This window comes from Ascaphus truei, chromosome 10, assembly GCF_040206685.1.
Source record: "Ascaphus truei isolate aAscTru1 chromosome 10, aAscTru1.hap1, whole genome shotgun sequence".
In the NCBI taxonomy this organism is placed as follows: domain Eukaryota; kingdom Metazoa; phylum Chordata; class Amphibia; order Anura; family Ascaphidae; genus Ascaphus; species Ascaphus truei.
The window spans coordinates 54,359,200-54,378,158 of NC_134492.1; the positions used below are offsets into that span (position 1 = coordinate 54,359,200).

At 48.1% G+C, this 18,959-nt stretch overlaps 1 protein-coding gene across 3 annotated transcripts in view; it reads left to right on the forward strand.

Moving 5' to 3' along the window:
• The window catches only part of LOC142503955 (complement factor H-like), a 721,803-nt gene that overhangs the window by 458,212 nt on the left and 244,632 nt on the right, over positions 1-18,959 (forward strand). For 2 of the 3 annotated variants that reach the window (XM_075616958.1, XM_075616961.1), the window contains exon 11: positions 15,108-15,284. The exons of the other annotated variant lie outside the window; for it this stretch is intronic. In XM_075616958.1, the coding sequence (XP_075473073.1) occupies positions 15,108-15,284 (177 nt within the window). The remainder of the gene's footprint in view (positions 1-15,107; positions 15,285-18,959) is intronic. 3 annotated transcript variants of the gene reach the window in all.

Below are 18,959 nucleotides of genomic sequence, written 5' to 3' on the forward strand. Positions count from 1 at the left end.
AAGCAATGGTATGACCGGAATGCCCATAGCAGGGAATTCATCCTAGGCAGCAGGTGCTTGTTCTCAAACCCACTCGGGAGAACAAACAGATGGCTGCCTGGTCGGGACCGTACTCAGTTATCTGAAAGATGAATGAGTACAACTATATTGCACAGGTAGAGCCAGATAGGCATAAGACATACCACATTAACATGTTGAAGGAATACAGAGCACCGAGTATGGGAGCAGTGATGGCGATTTGTAGCCCACTGCTGGAGGATCCGGCGAGCAATGCTCTGCCTGATCTTCTGGGGGAGGCTAGGCAGGGAAATACTGTGGAACAGGTGGAGATAGGGGGGCAGTTAAGTGCTAGGCAGAAGAGGGAAGCCAGGGACATGCTAGCAAAGTATAGGTCTCTCTTCACTGAGATGCCAGGGAAAACACACCTCACAGAACACCCAGTGGACACAGGGGACCTAAGGCCTCTGCATAAGCATGCTTATAGAGTGTCAGCAGAGGTCAAGACCAGTATAGAGAGGGAGATAGAGGAGATGTTGACCCTATGGGGTAATTACCTCGTCCCAGAGCCCTTGGGCAAGTCCGGTAGTTCTAGTTCCTAAGAAGGACAAGACCACCCGGTTTTGTGTGGACTACCGCTTGCTCAACGCTGGGACAGTCTCAGATGCCTATCCCATGCCCCGCATGGATGAGTTATTAGATGAACTCGCGGGAGCATGGTATCTGACCACCGTGGATTTGAGCAAAGGCTATTGGCAAATCCCACTGACCCTGGAGGCAAGGGAGAAGTCAGCATTTATCACCCCAAGTGGCCTCTATGAATTCTTGGTGATGCCTGGTCAACCGCTTACTGGAAGGGATGCAAAGTTATGCAAGGGCTTATCTAGATGACATTGCTGTCTTTATTAACTCCTGGGAATCCCATTTAGGACATGTAGCTGCGGTGTTGGCTAGGATTAGGGAGGCTGGGCTTACCTTGAAACCAACAAAGTGTATGGTAGGGATGGCAGAGGTCCTGTACCTAGGGCACAAGTTGGGTGGAGGGCACCTCAAACCAGAGCCACCCAAATTAGAAGCCATAGTCCAGTGGTCTGTCCCAAAAACCAAGAAACAGGTCATGGCATTTTTGGGCACCGCAGGGTACTATAGGAAGTTTGTCCCACAGTACAGCGCCGTGGCCAAACCCCTGACTGATCTGACCAGAAATCAACGGCCTGTGCTTATTACCTGGACTCCTGCCTGTGAAACTGCATTTCAGGCACTGAAAACTGACCTTGCTGGGGCCCCCATACTGGCTGCCCCGGACTACACCAAACACTTTCTCATACAAACTGATGCCTCAGACTTTGGCATTGGGGCTTTGTTGAGCCAGGTGGGGGAAGACGGCAGAGAGCACCCCGTGGTGTACCTCAGCCGTTAACTGCTCCCCAGGAAGGTGGCATATGCCACCATTGAGAAAGAGTGCTTGGCCATTGTGTGGGCACTCAGAAAGCTTCAACCTTACGTGTATGGGAGGGCTTTCACAGTCATTACGGACCACAAGCCCCTGAGTTAGCTGCAGAGAGCATCAGGGGAGAATGCCAAGCTATTAAGGTGGAGCTTGGCTATTCAGGAATTCGAGTTCACTATCTAACACAAGAAGGGTAGTGAAAACAGCAACGCTGATGGACTTTCTCGTCAAGACTATCCATCTGAGCCTGAGTTCATTAATGGTGCCAACGGTGACCCACTCCCCATGAGGGGCAGTGGGCCACAGAGCACCCATTAAGAAGGGGAGGTGTAGAGGGAGAGGGGGATTGGCCCGGTATTAAAGGGGTTGCACCCCATATGGCCACCCCCTGACCTCACTGGGTTGGCAAGGGGTTAACTGGACTGCGGTCCAGTAATGTGTTTTTACCTTGCTCCAGTACCCAAATGTGCATTCCCCTGTAATGTGTTTCCCCCATTCCAGTGTCTACACCAACACTCACACTGGGATCCGTTTGGGAGGAGAAGGGTTAATAGTTAGGAAATTATTATAGCCCTTTGTTCCATGTTCCCGCCTTTACAGGCTCCCTTTTGCAGCTTCCCATAGGTCGCCATTGCAGCTCCATGCATTCCAATGGCGAATCCGGCGGTTTGGGCCCGTTTCCATAGAAGACCAGCAGGTGGCGCCCGAGAGGAGGAGCGGCGGTTCCCCATTGTAAGTCAATGGAGCCATTCATTTCAACGGGGATTCCTCTACGCCGACCTCCAGGAACGGGTTGGCAGCCATCCAAAACCGCAGACCGCAAAAGCGGACACAATCTCTGAAAAGGGGCTTTGATCACACTAGGTCAAGTTCAAACACAATTGGCATGGGAAACTTAGGTTTTAGGGCACCCAGGAATAAAATTCTTTTTGCCCCTAGATCCTAGGAACCCCCACACTCGACCACCACCGGGTCCGAGAATCAAGGACCCCCGCAAAGGGTCGCGCTCGCCATGAGGGTCGCGCCATTGACTCCAATGGCGTAGGGAAGAGCAGCACGTAAAAACGACTAAGTCCGAATGAGCAAAAACCCAGAGCCCATAACTCCGGTTCTGTCCATTCTAGAGGGCTGAGATTCGGCCACCATATAGTCCTAGCTCCGGCAGGATTGCATGGCAAATACTGACCCTTTCGGGGCAACAGAACGGAGTCAGGGTAATTGCAAAGTTTGGGTTTCTGCCATTGACTTGCATGGCAGAAAAAAGCCTCATGTTCAATAAGGGTTTTTAAACTGTATTTGTGTATCTCTGGCCCGGTGGGTCGCAGCGAGCTGAAACTTGGCCACCACGGAGAGTCACCTCCGGCATGAGGGTCTGGCAAGTTTCAGCTCGCTCGGCCCAACCGAACGGATTATTTTAATATATCTTGATATTAAAAATTGTATTGTATTTCGAAGCGGGGATAAAAGCCCGCGAAGGTTTCTGACTCTGTTTAATGTAAATGCTCAGGGGGGCGACCCATTGTCTAAAACAGACCCCTTGATCAAAGGCTCAGCCATTCAGGCTGTATACATTAGGGCGGAGAAACGCAGGGCTTGAGTGGTCTGTAAGTGTTGTAATTCACACTTACAGACAAAGGGTTTCCTGACCAGATCCAGGTCTGGTAGACATGTAGGCGCCCTGACTTTTGTGTGGGGCTAAAGAAATGAGACCCTCAGGGCCAGAAGTACGCATGTGCCAACTAGCTGAGGGGCATGATATATCAATGTTCCCACGGCAGAGATTGGGTGCAGGTAATTATTCTCCAATGACTTGCACTCAATGACAAAGTACAGGACTGGAATTACATATAAACCAGTGTCAGTCCTATGCTCAGAGTCTTCGATTTTACCAACTACTTGATGCCTGATTGCTGTGTGAACTGCTGATCCTGTACCTGATTACTTCATCACCCCAACCCCTAAGTAAGTGTTATTTCTTGTCGGTTATTTGTACTATCTTGTGTGTTCACCTATCTAAGGAATAAATTCTCTTTATTATATCTAAGTCGTGTTCACTTCAACCCAGTTATTTGTGTTTATAATACCCTATCACAAGTTACCGTGACAGGCGGGATGGAGGGGGACAGACAGCGGAAGGGAGGTGGGATGGAGGGGGACAGACAGTGGAAGGGAGATGGGTGTGTTGTTTATTGCAATGTTTATTGATGGCAATTGTCCCCAATACACATGCTACTGTGACTTAACCCCTTCATTGCCGTTGCGGATAGCCGCTAAGGTAATGAAGCAGCATTAATGTGTTTGTAGTAATAGTGTACATGTGCATGGGGTCTCCGGAGATTAACTGTGTTGGTTTTATGTCCGGGGACCTCCTGCTTCCTGAAATACAGACCCGTTTAGGGTGCCGGTATCTCCTATGAATGGAAAAGTCCCGCGTCACGTGATCGGGCTATCTCCATGCACATGGATTGATGTCACAATTGGGTCCGGACCCAGTCTACTTACACAGCAAACGGCATACAGCAGGGAAACCCAGGGTCTTCAACACAAACTCCACCAGCACAGAATCCACAGGAGCAGCTTCACGTGACACTCTACATGTTTCGCACGTAGTGCTTCGTCAGGAAATATTATTAGTAATTATAGAACTGTTTCAAAATAACAAGACCGGCACGTATATACATTTTATTTCTTCTTTATAAATGCCATAAATGTTTATAGAGCCTGAGGTGGGGGGGCCTGAGTCATATATCTTGGGGTTCAACTCTTATAGTGGGTGGTACACAGAGTGGGATGTAGGAGCAATTAGACACAACAAACTGGTAATGAATTATGACAAACTTTATAACTCTATCTATAACTCTAAACAGGGATACATACACAGGGCTACAAAACTCATGTGACCCTAATAATCAGGGCCACACATAGTCATTTTTAGTAGGATTGTAGAAACCACTAACACTGCGCCTCTGCTTTTATACAAAAAAAATATATATATATATATATATATATATATATATATATATATATATTAATATTACAGTCACTGCAACTGAGTTCACTTTCCCTGTTGGTCAGGGTATTTGCACAATAATACTTTTGTTGGAGCTCTTGATTCAAAACAGTATTTAGGCCTCTGTATCGTATAGTTAATGTAAAAACATAACCGGTGTTCCAGTGCAGGGGAATCTCTTTCTTTCCATCTGGGCAGTTGAATCCTGATCCTTTTTCCTCTGGGGTGGGCAGTGCTCCCTGAGGTGGATCACTGTGCTTTGTACTGGTCAGCAAATCCACCAGTCTCCTCACTCCGTGGATCTCTCAGGCACTTGCAGAGAACATCTGCACGCAGCCTCACACAACAAAAACTCCATTCAACTCCTGGGAATCACTAGCTGGGCCCTCTCCCTCAGACTCAATGTTTCATTCTCTCACTGGCTGATCCCTGTCACATGTCCAAAAAAGACCATAACAGTTAAAGGGGTGTGTCCTGTTTAGCATAACACTTAAAGGGCAGCGTCCTGTGCTGCTTGCAGGCACAGGGGGTTACATTGAAAACTTTAATTTCTGTTACTAACATTTTAATGTAAAAATAGGAGAAAAAAACCTTATTCTCTTGTAACCCTGCTTCCTATCACTTGGCAAGCTGTTACTCTGTGCTGTGTTACCTGCTGACTCACAGGGCCTGAGCCTCTGCCACGGAGAGCCCGGGGTGCATACAATATATATATATATATATATATATATAGGTTCGGTGCAGCGCCTCCACCTGCGACAGATCCCGCCAAAGGGGGAGTTAGTCATCGCAGGACCTCTATACAAGAATTTCTCTCACACAACCATGTTATAAAACCAATCTCGTTTACTGATAAATCAACCTTACGATACATTACATGCCATGACATTCCATCATGCTGGTACACAACATTTAACACGCCACGGAGGACATCCACATTTATGCGCCTCGGCGGACGCCAACAATAACTTGCGCCTCGGCGGACGCCAACAGTACTTTCTCCCCAATCCTGCCACGGGTGTTCCCACCCCGTGTCCAAATACGTTAATCAGTTCTCGCGCTCCCAACGGCCGTGTGTATGTGTAGGGGTGACTGCGCAGCCACTAGGTCTTAGGTGATTGAAAGGGTAAAGTTGGTGCACTTGATGAAATACCTGGCGAGCACTCCGGTGCTCGGAACTGCTACGGTTCTTCAAAAAGAGTCTCTGAGGATCCCACGCTACGATAAGGGGGGCGCTTCTCCTCGATAGGGTAGTCCCGAACACAGCAATAGTTTAGGGGGTAAACCCTTACTAAGGGTGTCCCTAGCTCAGCTTGTCTCTACAGTGACTCAGGGCTAACTGGGCTGGGGCACCTTGCCTGCGGCTGGGGGGGTATAACCTCCCAGCGCAGTATCTCCGTCTCCTCGTCTCTCCACAATCTCCTCCTTCACGTGCGCGCCACCACTGCCTATATCTCTGGCAACTCCTCCGCCCATAGGCTAAACGTGCTCACCTGACCCTCCCCGTGGGGGCTGCTGGGTCAAGGGACTGCTCCTTTCCCGCCAATATGTATTCTCCTTCGCGGGCTTTTGCAACTACTCCTTGCAAGCGCAACCTCTCATTACTCGGGGTGAATCGGGGGTCACGGCTACACTCTATTGCAATCCGCTTCTTCCAAACCGTGTCTCTAAAAAGTGACAAACCGCCCGATGTTACAGCCAAACCGAATCACCTGAGGTTGGGCTAACTCCATCCCCAGTCGCATTTATGGGTTTTGCTCTCAGCCAAACCGTATCTAAAAAAGCCTTTCCCGCACGGATTGGACATGCGAGAAGGGTTTATAGATTTGCAAAGTGTGCCGATCCCATCGGGAGTGTAAGGAATCGGGGAATGCGTCCTCCGCGGCGCGCTAACTCCTTACCTTCCACTGCACAGCCTCTTGCTGCAACCTTCCGCGCACCTGTAAGGAAATCGGGGAACACGTCCTTTGCGACGTGTTCCCTCCTCACCTGTCTCATCTCAGACCTCCACTCTGGCACCAGCGCATGCGCGCACTCCCGCTCTGCTTAGCTCCACCACCTCAGACGTGCTGCGCTTCTCACGAGCGGCGAACACACATGACAACATGCACCGCTCCCCAGCTGCGTGGCAAGTATTCATTAGCCCACTTGTCTCCTGCAGCCAATCCTTGCCTCTGCAGAGGCCGCGCCTCCACTCCGCCTCCCTTGCTACTGGTTCCTGTTTCCCATAAGTACCCTGCTCTCACTCCCAGCCATTGCTGAGCATCACCTCTTGTAGCCTTGAGCTCCTACGTCCATTGTGCCCTGCTCCTTGTCTTGTGTTTACCTTGCAGTTAAACCCTTTGTGTACCGACCCAGTTTTGACCTTGGAATCTCTCTGGATACTGACCCGGCTTACCCTCGACCTTGCGGATATCTCCAACCTAGACCACGACTATACAGACCTCACGATTCTAACCTCTCCAAGCCCAGACCACGGCTATACGGACTTCCACGATTCTGACCTCTTCAGTCCCAAGACCACGGCTAACAGACTTTGACCTTGGCAAGTATCGATTAACCCACACTCTCTAACCCAGACCCGGCTATGTTTGACAATCCGCCTTACAGGCACGCTCCCGCTGCTGTGCCTGCATGGTTTGCTACTTCCCCACCTCAGTACCGGGTCCTGTCTTGCTCATGGGCAGCGCAAGCATTACAGCACCTTACAGAGCGCACCCACGGAGGACTTTCAGGAATTCCACGGAGCTTGGACCACTCCCCAGCTGCGAGTCATCTCTGATCACCCTCACCTGTCTCCTGCATCATTCACAGCCTATCCCTGCCTCCGTTATGCACACACCTCTGCTCCTCCACTCTGTTCCATTGGTTCCCTTCTGCGATATATGCTCAGCTAGTGCATTCACACTTTGGCTGAGCATAGTCATGGGCAGTGCTCGACAAATCCGGTCGCCCGCTCGCCAGGAGCGATCGGATTTGGCTCAGTGGCGATCTGTAATGGCCGGCCCTGCAACGCATACGGTTCTCATTCAATTTTTCCCTGCTCGCGCCGAGAAAAAATAAATAAAATCCCCTTATTTGATTGGCCTGACACAAGTTGGCCCGATCCCAAGACTTTTTTTGGGGGGGTGGGGGGGAGGAGGCTTGCTCTATATGAGAAGGAGCAGTGACGTCCGTCTTCCTTTACAGGGCGTTTTATTGACGAAGTAAGTACTCTCCTCATGCATTGCCATCCCCCCCTCCCCTCCACTTGTGTCCGACGGATGCTGGGTGTGTGTTTTTGTGCTATGCTGGGTGTGTGTGTGATGCTGGGTGTGTGATGCTGGGTGTGTGATGCTGGGTGTGTGTAGGAGGTAGCGGCAGGGTGTTCCTTCCCCCTCTGGTCACTGGCGCTCCCTTAGCTGATCGTCCGGGGTGGGTGCGTTTCTTCCCCCTCCGGTCACGGTGCTCCCTTGGTTGCCGGAAGCTTGGCGCGGGGGGTGTTCCTTACCCCCTTCTCGGGAGGTAGCGGCAGGATGTTCCCTCCCCCCTGGTTCCTGGCGCTCACTTTGTTGCCGGGAGATTGGCGCGGGGGGTGTTTTTTTCCCCCTTTCGGGAGGTAGCGGCAGGGTGTTCCTTCCCCCCTGGTCCCCGGTGCTTACTTGGTTGCCCGTGCAGGGCGGGAGTGCGGGGGGGGGGGGGGTGGTGCACTTGTGGTGCGTGTCGTCGCGGCTGGCTGGCGCCTGGTGTGTGTGTGTGTATGGGGGAGAGAGAGTGTATGTGTGTGTGTGTGTGTGTGTGTGTGTGTGTGTGTGTGTGTGTGTGTGTGTGTGTGTGTGTGTGTGTGTGTGTGTGTGTGTGTGTGTGTGTGTGTGTATGTATGGGAGAGAGTTTGTGTGTATGTATGGGAGAGAGTTTGTGTGTGTGCAGGACACCAGAAGTACCCCCCCAATCAGGCACACCCCACCCAGTCACCCAGTCACCCTACCACCCAGTCACCCCACCCACTCACGTCACCCCACCCACTCACGTCACCCCACCCACTCATGTCACCCCACCAGTCACCCCACCCACTAACGTCACCCCACCCACTCATGTCACCCCACCACCCCGCCACCCCACCCAATCACCCCACCACCCAGTCACGTCACCCCACCACCCAGTCACCCCACCCAATCACGTCACCCCACCACCCCATCACCCTACCCAGTCACCCTACCAACCTGTCACCCTGTCACCCCACCACACAGTCACCCCACCCACTCACGTCACCTCACCAGTCACCCCACCCACTCACGTCACCCCACCACCCCGTCACCCCACCCAATCACCCCACCACCCAGTCACGTCACCCCACTACCCAGTCACCCCACCCAATCACGTCACCCCAACACCCCATCACCCTACCCAGTCACCCAATCACCCCACCACCCCATCACCCTACCCAGTCACCCAATCACCCCACCACCCCAGTCACCCCAACCCCCACCCAATCGCCCTCTCTCTGTCTCTCGCCCTCTCTCTGTCTCTCGCCCTCTCTCTGTCTCTCACCCTCTCTGTCTCTTACCCTCTCTCTGTCTCACCCTCTGTCTGTCACTCTCTCTCACCCTCTGTCTGTCACTCTCTCACCCTCCCTCTTTGTCGCCCTCTCTGTCGCCCTCTCTCTCGTCCTCTCTCGCCCTCTCTCTCTCTCTCTCTCGCCCTCCCTCTATCTCTCACCCTCTCTCTCTCGCCCTCTCTCTCTCGCCCTCTCTCTCTCGCCCCCTCTCTCTCTCTCTCTCGCCCCCTCTCTCTCTCTCACCTTCTCTCTCTCTCACCCTCTCTCTGTCTCTGTCTCTCACCCTCTCTCTGTCTCTCACCCTCTCTCTGTCTCTGTCTCTCACCCTGCTTACAGAGCGCGCACAGCTCTTCTACTGTTCCACGGAGTTTAGCTCTGCCCCCTCGGACGCATTGCGCTTCTCTCGCATGCGTTGCGCACACGTGACGTCGTGCTCCGCTCCCCAGCTGCTTCTCAAGATTGTCTAATGCCAACTTGTCTCCTACAGCCTAACCTGGTCTCCGCAGAGGCCGCACCTCCGCTCTGCCTCCTTGAATGATTGGTTCCTGTTCCTGTTATATACCCTGCTCTCACTTCCTAGATTTGCTGAGCATAACCAGTTGTAGCCTTGTGCTTCCACGGCTGTTTTGCCCTGCTCCTTGTCCTTGTGCTTTTTCCTACAGTTTAACCCTACGTGTACTGACCCGGCTTGTTTTGGAAATTCCTGAGGATATTGACCCCGGCTTATCCTCGACTCTGCTGACTTCTACAACCCCGACCATGGCTATACGTACTTTGACCATTCTAATCTCTCCATCCCATGACCTTGGCAATAATATGGACTGACCCACTCTCTCCAACCCAGGCCCGGCTATGTTGACAATCCGCTTGCCAGGCACGCTTCCGCTGCTGTGGTTGCGTGGTTCAATACTTCCCCACCTCAGTACCGGGGTCCTGTCTTGCTCGTGGGCAGCGCAAGCGTTACAATGTGACCTTGTGTTCCCACTTCCCTGTGCCTGCCTTGTTCCTGCTCCTGTCTGTGTTTTGTTGCTGCTTGTCACCCTGTGTACCGACCTGACTAGACTTTGGACCATTCTCTGGATTACTGACCCTGGTATGCCTCTGACCTTCCACTATTCTCCATCCCTGACCACGGCTAACGGACACTCGACTACTCTCCTGGCTCCAACCCTAGACCACGGCACTCCAGACTCTGACTATCCACCTGGCACCTACCTACGACCTTGGCATGTACTACGACTAACCCACTGTCTCCAATCCAGACCCGGTGATCTTGACTATCCATCCTCCAGGTGTGCCTCCGCTGCTGTGGGTGTATAGTTTCATACTTCCCACCTTAGTACCGGGGTCCCGCCTTGTTCGTCATGAGCGCAAGCGCTACAGTATGCTCAGCCCAATGAACGTTGTCCCCACTAAGGTGGGACAAGCAAGTCCCTTGGACCATCTTGCTCACTTAGAGCTTCAAGTCAGTTCTTTACGCCATGATTTAGCAAATATTTCTCTACAGCAGCAAGTTAGAGGCCCGAGACCATTTCTTCCACTCCGGAACAAACCATGTTCACTGAACTGTATCTTCCTACGCCTAACCGCTATGCTGGTAACCCCCGGGAGTGCAGAGGTTTCCTTAATCAGTGTAAAATTCAATTCGAATGAACCCCCTCTCATTTTCCCTCTGCAAGGTCTAAAGTGGCTTACATTGTTGCTCTGCTGACCGGTGACGCCTTGGCCTGGGCACCCCCTGTTTGGGAACAAAGACCAGGAGTTTACGCATGATTACTCCCGCTTCATAAGAGAATTCAAGCAGGTTTTTGATACCCCAGGTCGCAAGATCACTGCGGCATCCTCTCTTTCATATTTCTAAAGGCTCCCGTCCAGTCGCTAAATACGCCCTGGAGTTCAGGACTATTGCTGCAGAGACAAATTGGAATGATGAGGCGTTGTCTGCAGCTTTCTAGCGGGGCCTAACCGAATCCCTCAAGGATCAACTGGCTCAATAAAGACCTACTAAATTAGAGGATCTCATTGCGGTATGTATTTGTGTCGACCAGCGTCTCCAGGAGAGAAAGGTTGAACGCTCACCGAAATCCAGGGGAACCGGAAACTCTCGGACCAAATCCAAAGGTAACCATAAAAAACCATTACAATCCACGTCTGTGTCTTTTTTCTTCTATTTGTAATCCTTTTCGTCAGTCTTGGGGTCTTCTTTGTTGTCTTCCATCTTCTGATTGGCTGAAGCAAAGTCTCTGTCACATGGTCTACCAGAGCCAATCAGAGTTGGGTTTTCATTCCCACGCTCTGATTGGCCACCGTACCATGTGTCGCCAGCCATCTTTGTTTTGATGACGTCATCTTAAAGGCAATTGAAGCTCAGCCATTCGGCTGGCGTCATTGCCTTTAAATGACGTCATCAAAAAAAAAAAATCCCCCCAAATCAAATGGTTTTCACGGCCCAATCAGGGCCGTGGGAACCATTTGACGAAAATCTGACGGCATAGGCCTATAAAAGCATATGTCGTCTCATTTTGAAGCCAGACGCCGATGAGGGAAGACCTCAACTCCTAAGAAGGGCGTGGCGTAAGAAGATGGAAGAAGACGGAGAAGACCCCAAAGAAGAAAAGAAGACCCCAAGAATGACGAAAAGGATTACAAATAGAAGAAAGAAGACACAGACGTGGATTGTAATGGTTTTTTATTTTATGGTTACCTTTGGATTTGGTCCGAGAGCTTCTGGTTCCCCTGGATTTCGGTGAGTGGGCATTTAATGGTAAGTAAACAAAAGAAAAGTTTATTATTTTAACTTTTACAGGTTTTTTTTTATTCGTGTGTATTTTTTTTTTAGTTCCATTTAATTCCCCTGAATTGATCCCTATGGATATACATACATTCAGGGACACTGAATGGGTGTATTGTATGTGATTTTGGGATGTAAATGCATTGTTGCATTGTATTATGCTCTTTTATTGCCGCTGTATGTTATGTATGTCTATATGCAGTGGTTGACAAATCACCAAAAAATCTACTCGCCGAACCAAAAAATCTACTCGCCACCTAGTCCCGCTCCCAATCCCGCCCTGCTTGGTGTCGGCCATGAGGAGGTCGCCACGGGGCCAAATCCAGTCGCCACGGGCCTGTATTTTAATGGATTTGTCGAACACTGTCTATATGGATATACATACAAGGATAATAAATGATTGTTTTGCTAATGTTTATGCATCTCATGTATTTCTAATGTATTTAGCAGCTTTATTTATACATTGGTGTGTGTAATGTAATTTTTATTTAGTTACATTTTATTTTTAATGGCTTATTTCTGGTAGTTAGAGTTGAATGATGGTGGTTACTTTCAATTAGAATTATTTTGGCAATGGTTTGGCTTTAGGAATTGAATAGGGAATTGAATAATTGATTTGGATTGTACTGTAATTGGTTTAGGAAATTGATTGATGGTAAATGTATTTATGTTGCTTACTTAATATTTGATTTTGTGGGTGGCATTGGTGGTTAGGGGAAATTGTTCATAGTGTATTTTATTTTGAAATTGATTTTGTATAGTGTTCATGATGCACAGATTAATTGCATCATGTACACACTCAATGCAATTGTGTGACATTTGATATACATTTGTCTAGCTGCTGGTTTAATTGTAAGATGCAATGTGCTGATTTTCAGATTAAGATTTCATGTTTTTATTTATGCATGTTTTATGTGTTTCATAATGGCCAAATAATCTATTATCCATATCTGGATAATAGTTATTTTGCCCATTACTGTATTGTATGTGTTAGGGGGCGGGGGGGGGGGAATGTTTGTTGTATATTGCTATGTTTATTGGGGGCAATTGTCCCCAATAAACATGCTATTGTGCCTTAACCCCTTCATTGCCTTAGCGGATAGCCGCTAAGGTAATGAAGCTGCTTTAATGTATTTTTATTAATAGTGTGAGGGAGCAGGGGGTCCCCTGAGCTGAACCGCATTGATTTCTGCCTCAGGGACTCCCTGCTTCCCAAGTTACAGGCCCCAGTTTGGGGCATCGGTGCCAGTGTCGCCGCCATCTTTATAGAGCTTACCTATATATTAGGATTTGGGATCTTTCTCCTAGTACCACGAAGAGTGAATTTTCAGACCATTATTTAAGAACCCCTCTGGTAGTTCATACTTAGAACTTATTTGGGGATATCTGGTCACTTGTCTAAGTTTATATACTTAGTTGTCTAAACCTATCTACAGTATATGGCTGTCTACTAATACCAGAGCCACGTGGAGCCTTCTCCTGTGTTACACTGATTTATCAGCTGTTCCTCTGTGGCTTTGGAATTTTTAATCCACTCATCAGATTGGTAATTTAGCCCATTAGATTGTTAAATTCATATTGGATCTTTGGAGGCATTTTCTGTTGTTATCACAATCAAATATTTTTAGAATAGTGGTTCTTCCCCTTTATCCAATTGTGATATTGTCTGGGAACCATCTTTTATCACCCCCCCCCCCCCCTGATTTACAAGTACTTATTTGGGGATATTGTGGCCATCTACCAGAACACACACATTTAGTTTCTAACTACCATTTGTATCATTGGGAAATTATTCTTGGTTTACCCCAACTAATAACTAATAACGATAACCATCTTTAATGAACCCCTCATTAAGTTCATTTCGAGAACCTACCCGGGTACATTTTTCATCAATCTCTAATTTTACATATTAAAGCATATCCCACTATATATATAGGGTTATGAATTTAACTATTGGGAAACTGTCCTAGTGTCTCTAATTGTAGGGGTCTCATTACCCAATACTATACCACCTTGAGACCTTGGAACACCAGTGTATATGGTTACGATCACTCCTATCCTTAGTATTTATCAGCCCAAGTATTACGCTTGAGGTGAGAGTCTCTTTACATACCCGTATATTTTAATTATTGTGTTCACCTACTTTGGGAACCGATGATCAACATTGTATGATCCAGATCAATCTTTGATTTAGTATATGCGTGACTGATACATTTTGGTCATCATACAATACTAGTAGTTGATCCAGAGGGCATATTTAGCACTTGAACTAGGATCAAAGCTGCATCACAATTGTTTTTAACACCCATTATTTTAGTTTCTTGGTTGACATTAAAGATTATTTTAATTAACCCAACTTTACACCATCGGTTGAGTGCCCACACTAGGTCTCTTTTTCTTGTTCATTGTTCTGATACTTATTTACCTAGCGGTGCCCCACTGATAACACACACACTTCAACGCTGAAGCGGGGGTACTTGTGCAGTTCACACACAATTAAAAGGTGCAATTCCACATAGACAGCAGTTGCATTTCTTAAGGGCAACTAAATGGGGGTGTTTGTGTTTCATGTGTTTTCTTTCCCCTTATCCCACCCTGTCCTTATCAGAGAGACAATAAAGATAAGGGAAAGTGGGGAGGGGGAACGCTGGCTGTACAAGCATTTGCTGATCACACAGTGACATCATCACACAGGATTTCCCTGGTAAATGTTTGGTGAAGTAGGAGGTTCTGTAGGAGAAATATTACAGCACTGTTTCTATTTTAAAACTATTCTCCCTGTACAGAAGTAGTACTTGGTCTCAAGCTCATAATTTCCAAGCTGTAAGGTTCAGTAATAATAGGAACACAGCTTTTCCTCTACATTTGCCAATGGGGCCACAAGATTTGGGGGCTCCATATATACAGCCTGTAGTGGGATACATATGCCTGGTGGTTATTCCCTCCTTCCAGGCTGTTTCCCCCCTGATAACTGGGAGTTTGGTTACCTTTTGGCTACCTACTGTATACTGGGCTCTGGCAGCATGGAAATCCATATGGGTCACAGAGCACTAAAGGAAGATTCTTCTGTGTTTGGGATTCTCTCTCTCTGCCGTCGTGCTGTGAAAAGTTCCAAGTATTTCCTTTTCTGCAATCACTCTGGGGTTAATCACATGTTAATTAATCAGATCAAATATAGTGTACATTTTGTGTTTCATTAGCTGCGATATTTGGATTTTTGCCGTAATGTTTATTTAATAATATGTTAACGTTTCTTTTTACTATTTAATAACTTGCTTTATTTGGATATTTCTTTTGCCTAACACATCTTATTTTCTGTTAGAAATTGCTTGCTATGCTGAAAGTGTAGCGAATGGTGCAGTTGTGAAGGACAAGGATGTGTACAGAGAGGGTGATATCATTGAATTAACATGCAACAGAGGATTTAAAATTGAATATGAACCAGACGCGCCCCGGAAATGCACAGCGATGGGCTGGAGTCCTTCTCTGAAATGTATTAATAAGTATAGTACTATTTCCAAATAACCAGACCGGGCACATATACAGTATACATTTTATTTCTTCTTTATAAATGCGATAAATGTTTACGGTCGTACCTACAGTATCAGGTCAAAACATATTTTTATCTGACAAATCCCTTATTTTTCTTTTATCATCATCGCATTTAGTGATGTAACCTCTCTTTACCTCATACTATAGAGCGTGAGGTGGGGGCCTGAGTTCTATAACTTGGGGTTGAACTCTTATAGTGGGTGGTACACAGAGTGGGATGTAGGAGCAATTAGACACAACAAACCAGTAATGAATTATGACAAACTTTATAACTCTAAACCTATAACTCTAAACATGGATACATACACATGGCTACACATCTCATGTGACCCTAATGATCAGGGCCAGAACATAACTACATAGTGTTTCTACAATCCTACTAAAAATTACTAAAGCTGCGCCTCTGCTGTTATATATATTACAGTCAGTACAACTGACTTCACATACCCTGTTGATCAGACAGGGTATTTGCACAATAATACTTATAACCAGTGGTTGACAAATCACCAAAAAATCTACTCGCCACACAAAAAAATCTACTCGCCACCTAGTACCAAACGTGTGCTGCTTGGGCCAATATTTACTCGCCCGGGGGTTAAATCCACTCGCCCGGGGCGAGCAAATGTATAGGTTTGTCGAACACTGCTTATAACGGAATTCCACCTGGGCCCCCCTAACTTCTACTACAGCAGGCAGCATTGAGGGGAGGTGTGAGCCGGCGACTCCTAGTAAAGGGCGCCGCCATATTGCAGTTGCGCATGCATGCGCAATAGGGCGCACATGCGCAGTGACAAGCAAAATGGGACAATGGGAAAGGGCTCCCAGCAAGGATTACATGTCCCATGAGCCTCTGACAGGTCAGGTGGCCTAGAGCAGCTAATAGGGCTGCAGCTTCCCCTGCAAGGGGAATATAGATACATTTCATGCTCTGCATCCACGCCAGTCGGGGCTGGGACAAGGAAGGGGTAGGTTGGGTATGAGGTATCTGTGGTACCTGCACTAGGTCAGATACCCCCTGTTAGGCCCCAGCTAGGCCCTGACTCTTCTCAGCTTGTGGTTGCTGCAGGGACAGGCCCATAGATAGCATAAAAGTGAGGGACACAGTCAGGACACGCCGCAACCTGGCCTCCGGTGGTCTGGGACCAGATCACCACCTACAGCAAAGGACATTCTTCATGGTGACACCGTCCAGGCGGAACACCACCCAATGTAGAGGCGGAGGCTTCGCGGGTAACATCCCTACATCCCATCATGTGCTCTCCCGGGTGTAGACACCTCATCAAGTGCACCAACGTACACCTCAGTTGTAGTGGGCAGCGATTCCTCACACCATCCCATCCTTCTGGACAAGTGTTGTCAGAAATCTGCACTAGACAGACATGGAGAGCTCTTCAACCTACAGGCAGGATTAACAGAGATCCCACCAGGGGAGTGAAGCACATGACCGCATTATGCTGCTACCCTGACCGAGATGAGGCCGATCACCTCTTTTCTCTGGAGAGGAGTACATCCGAGGAAGACGCACAGCGAGGCTACGAGCTGGTGCCGGAAGTGCGGGAATTGTCCTCCAAGATTCCTGGAAGATTTAAAGTATGTGTCCAAAATATCTCCCCATATCCCATGGCCTTTGATCATGGACGAAGATTGGAGCGAATATACGCTGTCACCCCCGTGGAGACTATGCCTCATGTGAATACCCTTTAACTTTGGAGACTCAACCATGCTGGCCGAATTGAAAGACCGACTAATGGCCAGATTGGAAGAATGCTGGGCCTTATTCTCCACAATTGAGATGGAACTAGGCTGCAGCCGAAACGCCCAACACACTATCCTGCAAAATTGACACCACCGCCTACCGCGAACGTGCTCGTCGCGTCGCCCCTCAGGATGTGGACGATGTAAGGAACGTTTTACAAGAGATGGAGATAGCGGGGATTGTGACCAAATCCTGGAGTCCCTACGCCTCGCCCATCCTGGTGGTGAGGAAGAATGGGTCGGTCAGATTGTGTGTCGGCTACCGGACACTGAACTATCGCACCGTCCCCAATCAGTACACTCTTCCCCGCATCGAAGAGATTTTCAATGCACTATCTGGGAGCCAGTGGTTCAGTGTTCTGGACTTGCGGTCTGTGTACTACCAGGTACTGATGAGTGCCGAAGACCAGGAGAATACTGCTTTCGTCTGCCCCTGGGCTTCTATTAATTTATGCGCATGCCTCAAGGCATATGTGGAGGTCCCACGACCTTTCAGCGCCTAATGGAGAAAAACATCGGTGACATGAACTGTCGGGAATGCTTGGTCTACCTGGACGATATTATTGTCTTTGGTAAGACCTTCTTGGAACATGAAGAATGGCTGCTTGAATTGCTGGACCGTCTGGGGCAAGAAGGCCTGAAACTGTCACTCAACAAGTGCCGGTTCTGTCACACCTCGGTGACCTACGTGGGACACATTGTGTCCGCAGATGGGATCGCCACTGATCCGGCTAAAGTGAAAGCTGCGGTGAATTGGCCGTGACCTTGGAACATTATGGAGCTATGCTCATCCCTCTGTTCCTGGGGCTGCATTTGGGGAACCTCTTTAGGAGGATCCCTTTCTTTCTGATTCAGAATATCTGACAGATGTCCCAACATTCCCCCTCCTCTATAATCCTTCATCTTCATCGGTCATCCGCTTTGCTCTGTGGACATGAGTCGGATAGGCTACGATTTGAGCTTTGCCCTCGGTTTTACAAGTCACTTCTGCGGGTCCTGGTATCTACTTTAGGCACCTGTGCATCTTCTCATACAGTGCATCTTACCAATCGACCTATGGGTAACAGATGGTTTGTATGTAATGTTTTTTCTGGCCCACTTCCCATTTCAAGTTTAAATCTGTAGACGGGCAACATATGGCTCAGGTTTCCATCGATCTGCTAGTTTTTGCTTTCCCGGTATACCCATGTTTCTAATAAGCACCCCCTCCAAGTTTTGTAATTCTTGGTCTCGCACCCTCCTGTCATATCGACCCTCATTCCCTTGGTTGTACTTATCAGCCGATATGCCTCTTTTAGCTGCTCTTTAAGTTTCTGTACATGCTTCATGTAGGTGGCAAATGAACCATCTACAGCAACCCCGAAGCAAATATCAATGGGTAACCGAGCTTCTCTTCCAAACATCAAATAGTACGGGGAGTAGCCTGTGGCGTTGTTTCTGGTACAATTGTATGCATGTACTATATGTACGTGCTGTCGCCATTGTGTCTTTCCCTTAGAGTCTAAAGTGCCCATCATATTCATCAAGTTTCTATTAAATCTTTCCGGCTGTGGATCCCCCTGGGGATGATAGGGCGTTGTTCGAGATTTCTTTATTCCACATATATTCAGCATTTCCTTGATAAGGCGGCTTTCAAAGTCCCGCCCTTGATCCGAGTGTAGCATTGCAGGCAGTCCATAGTGAACAAAATAGTTTATTTTTATTTATTTCTAAAATGTTTTACCAGGAAGTAATACATTGAGAGTTACCTTTCGTTTTCAAGTATGTCCTGGGCATAGAGTTAAGATGTCAAATAATACATGGTTACAAATACAGTTACATAAGTGAACAGGGTATACATTATATAAAAGACATTGCATGCACAGTT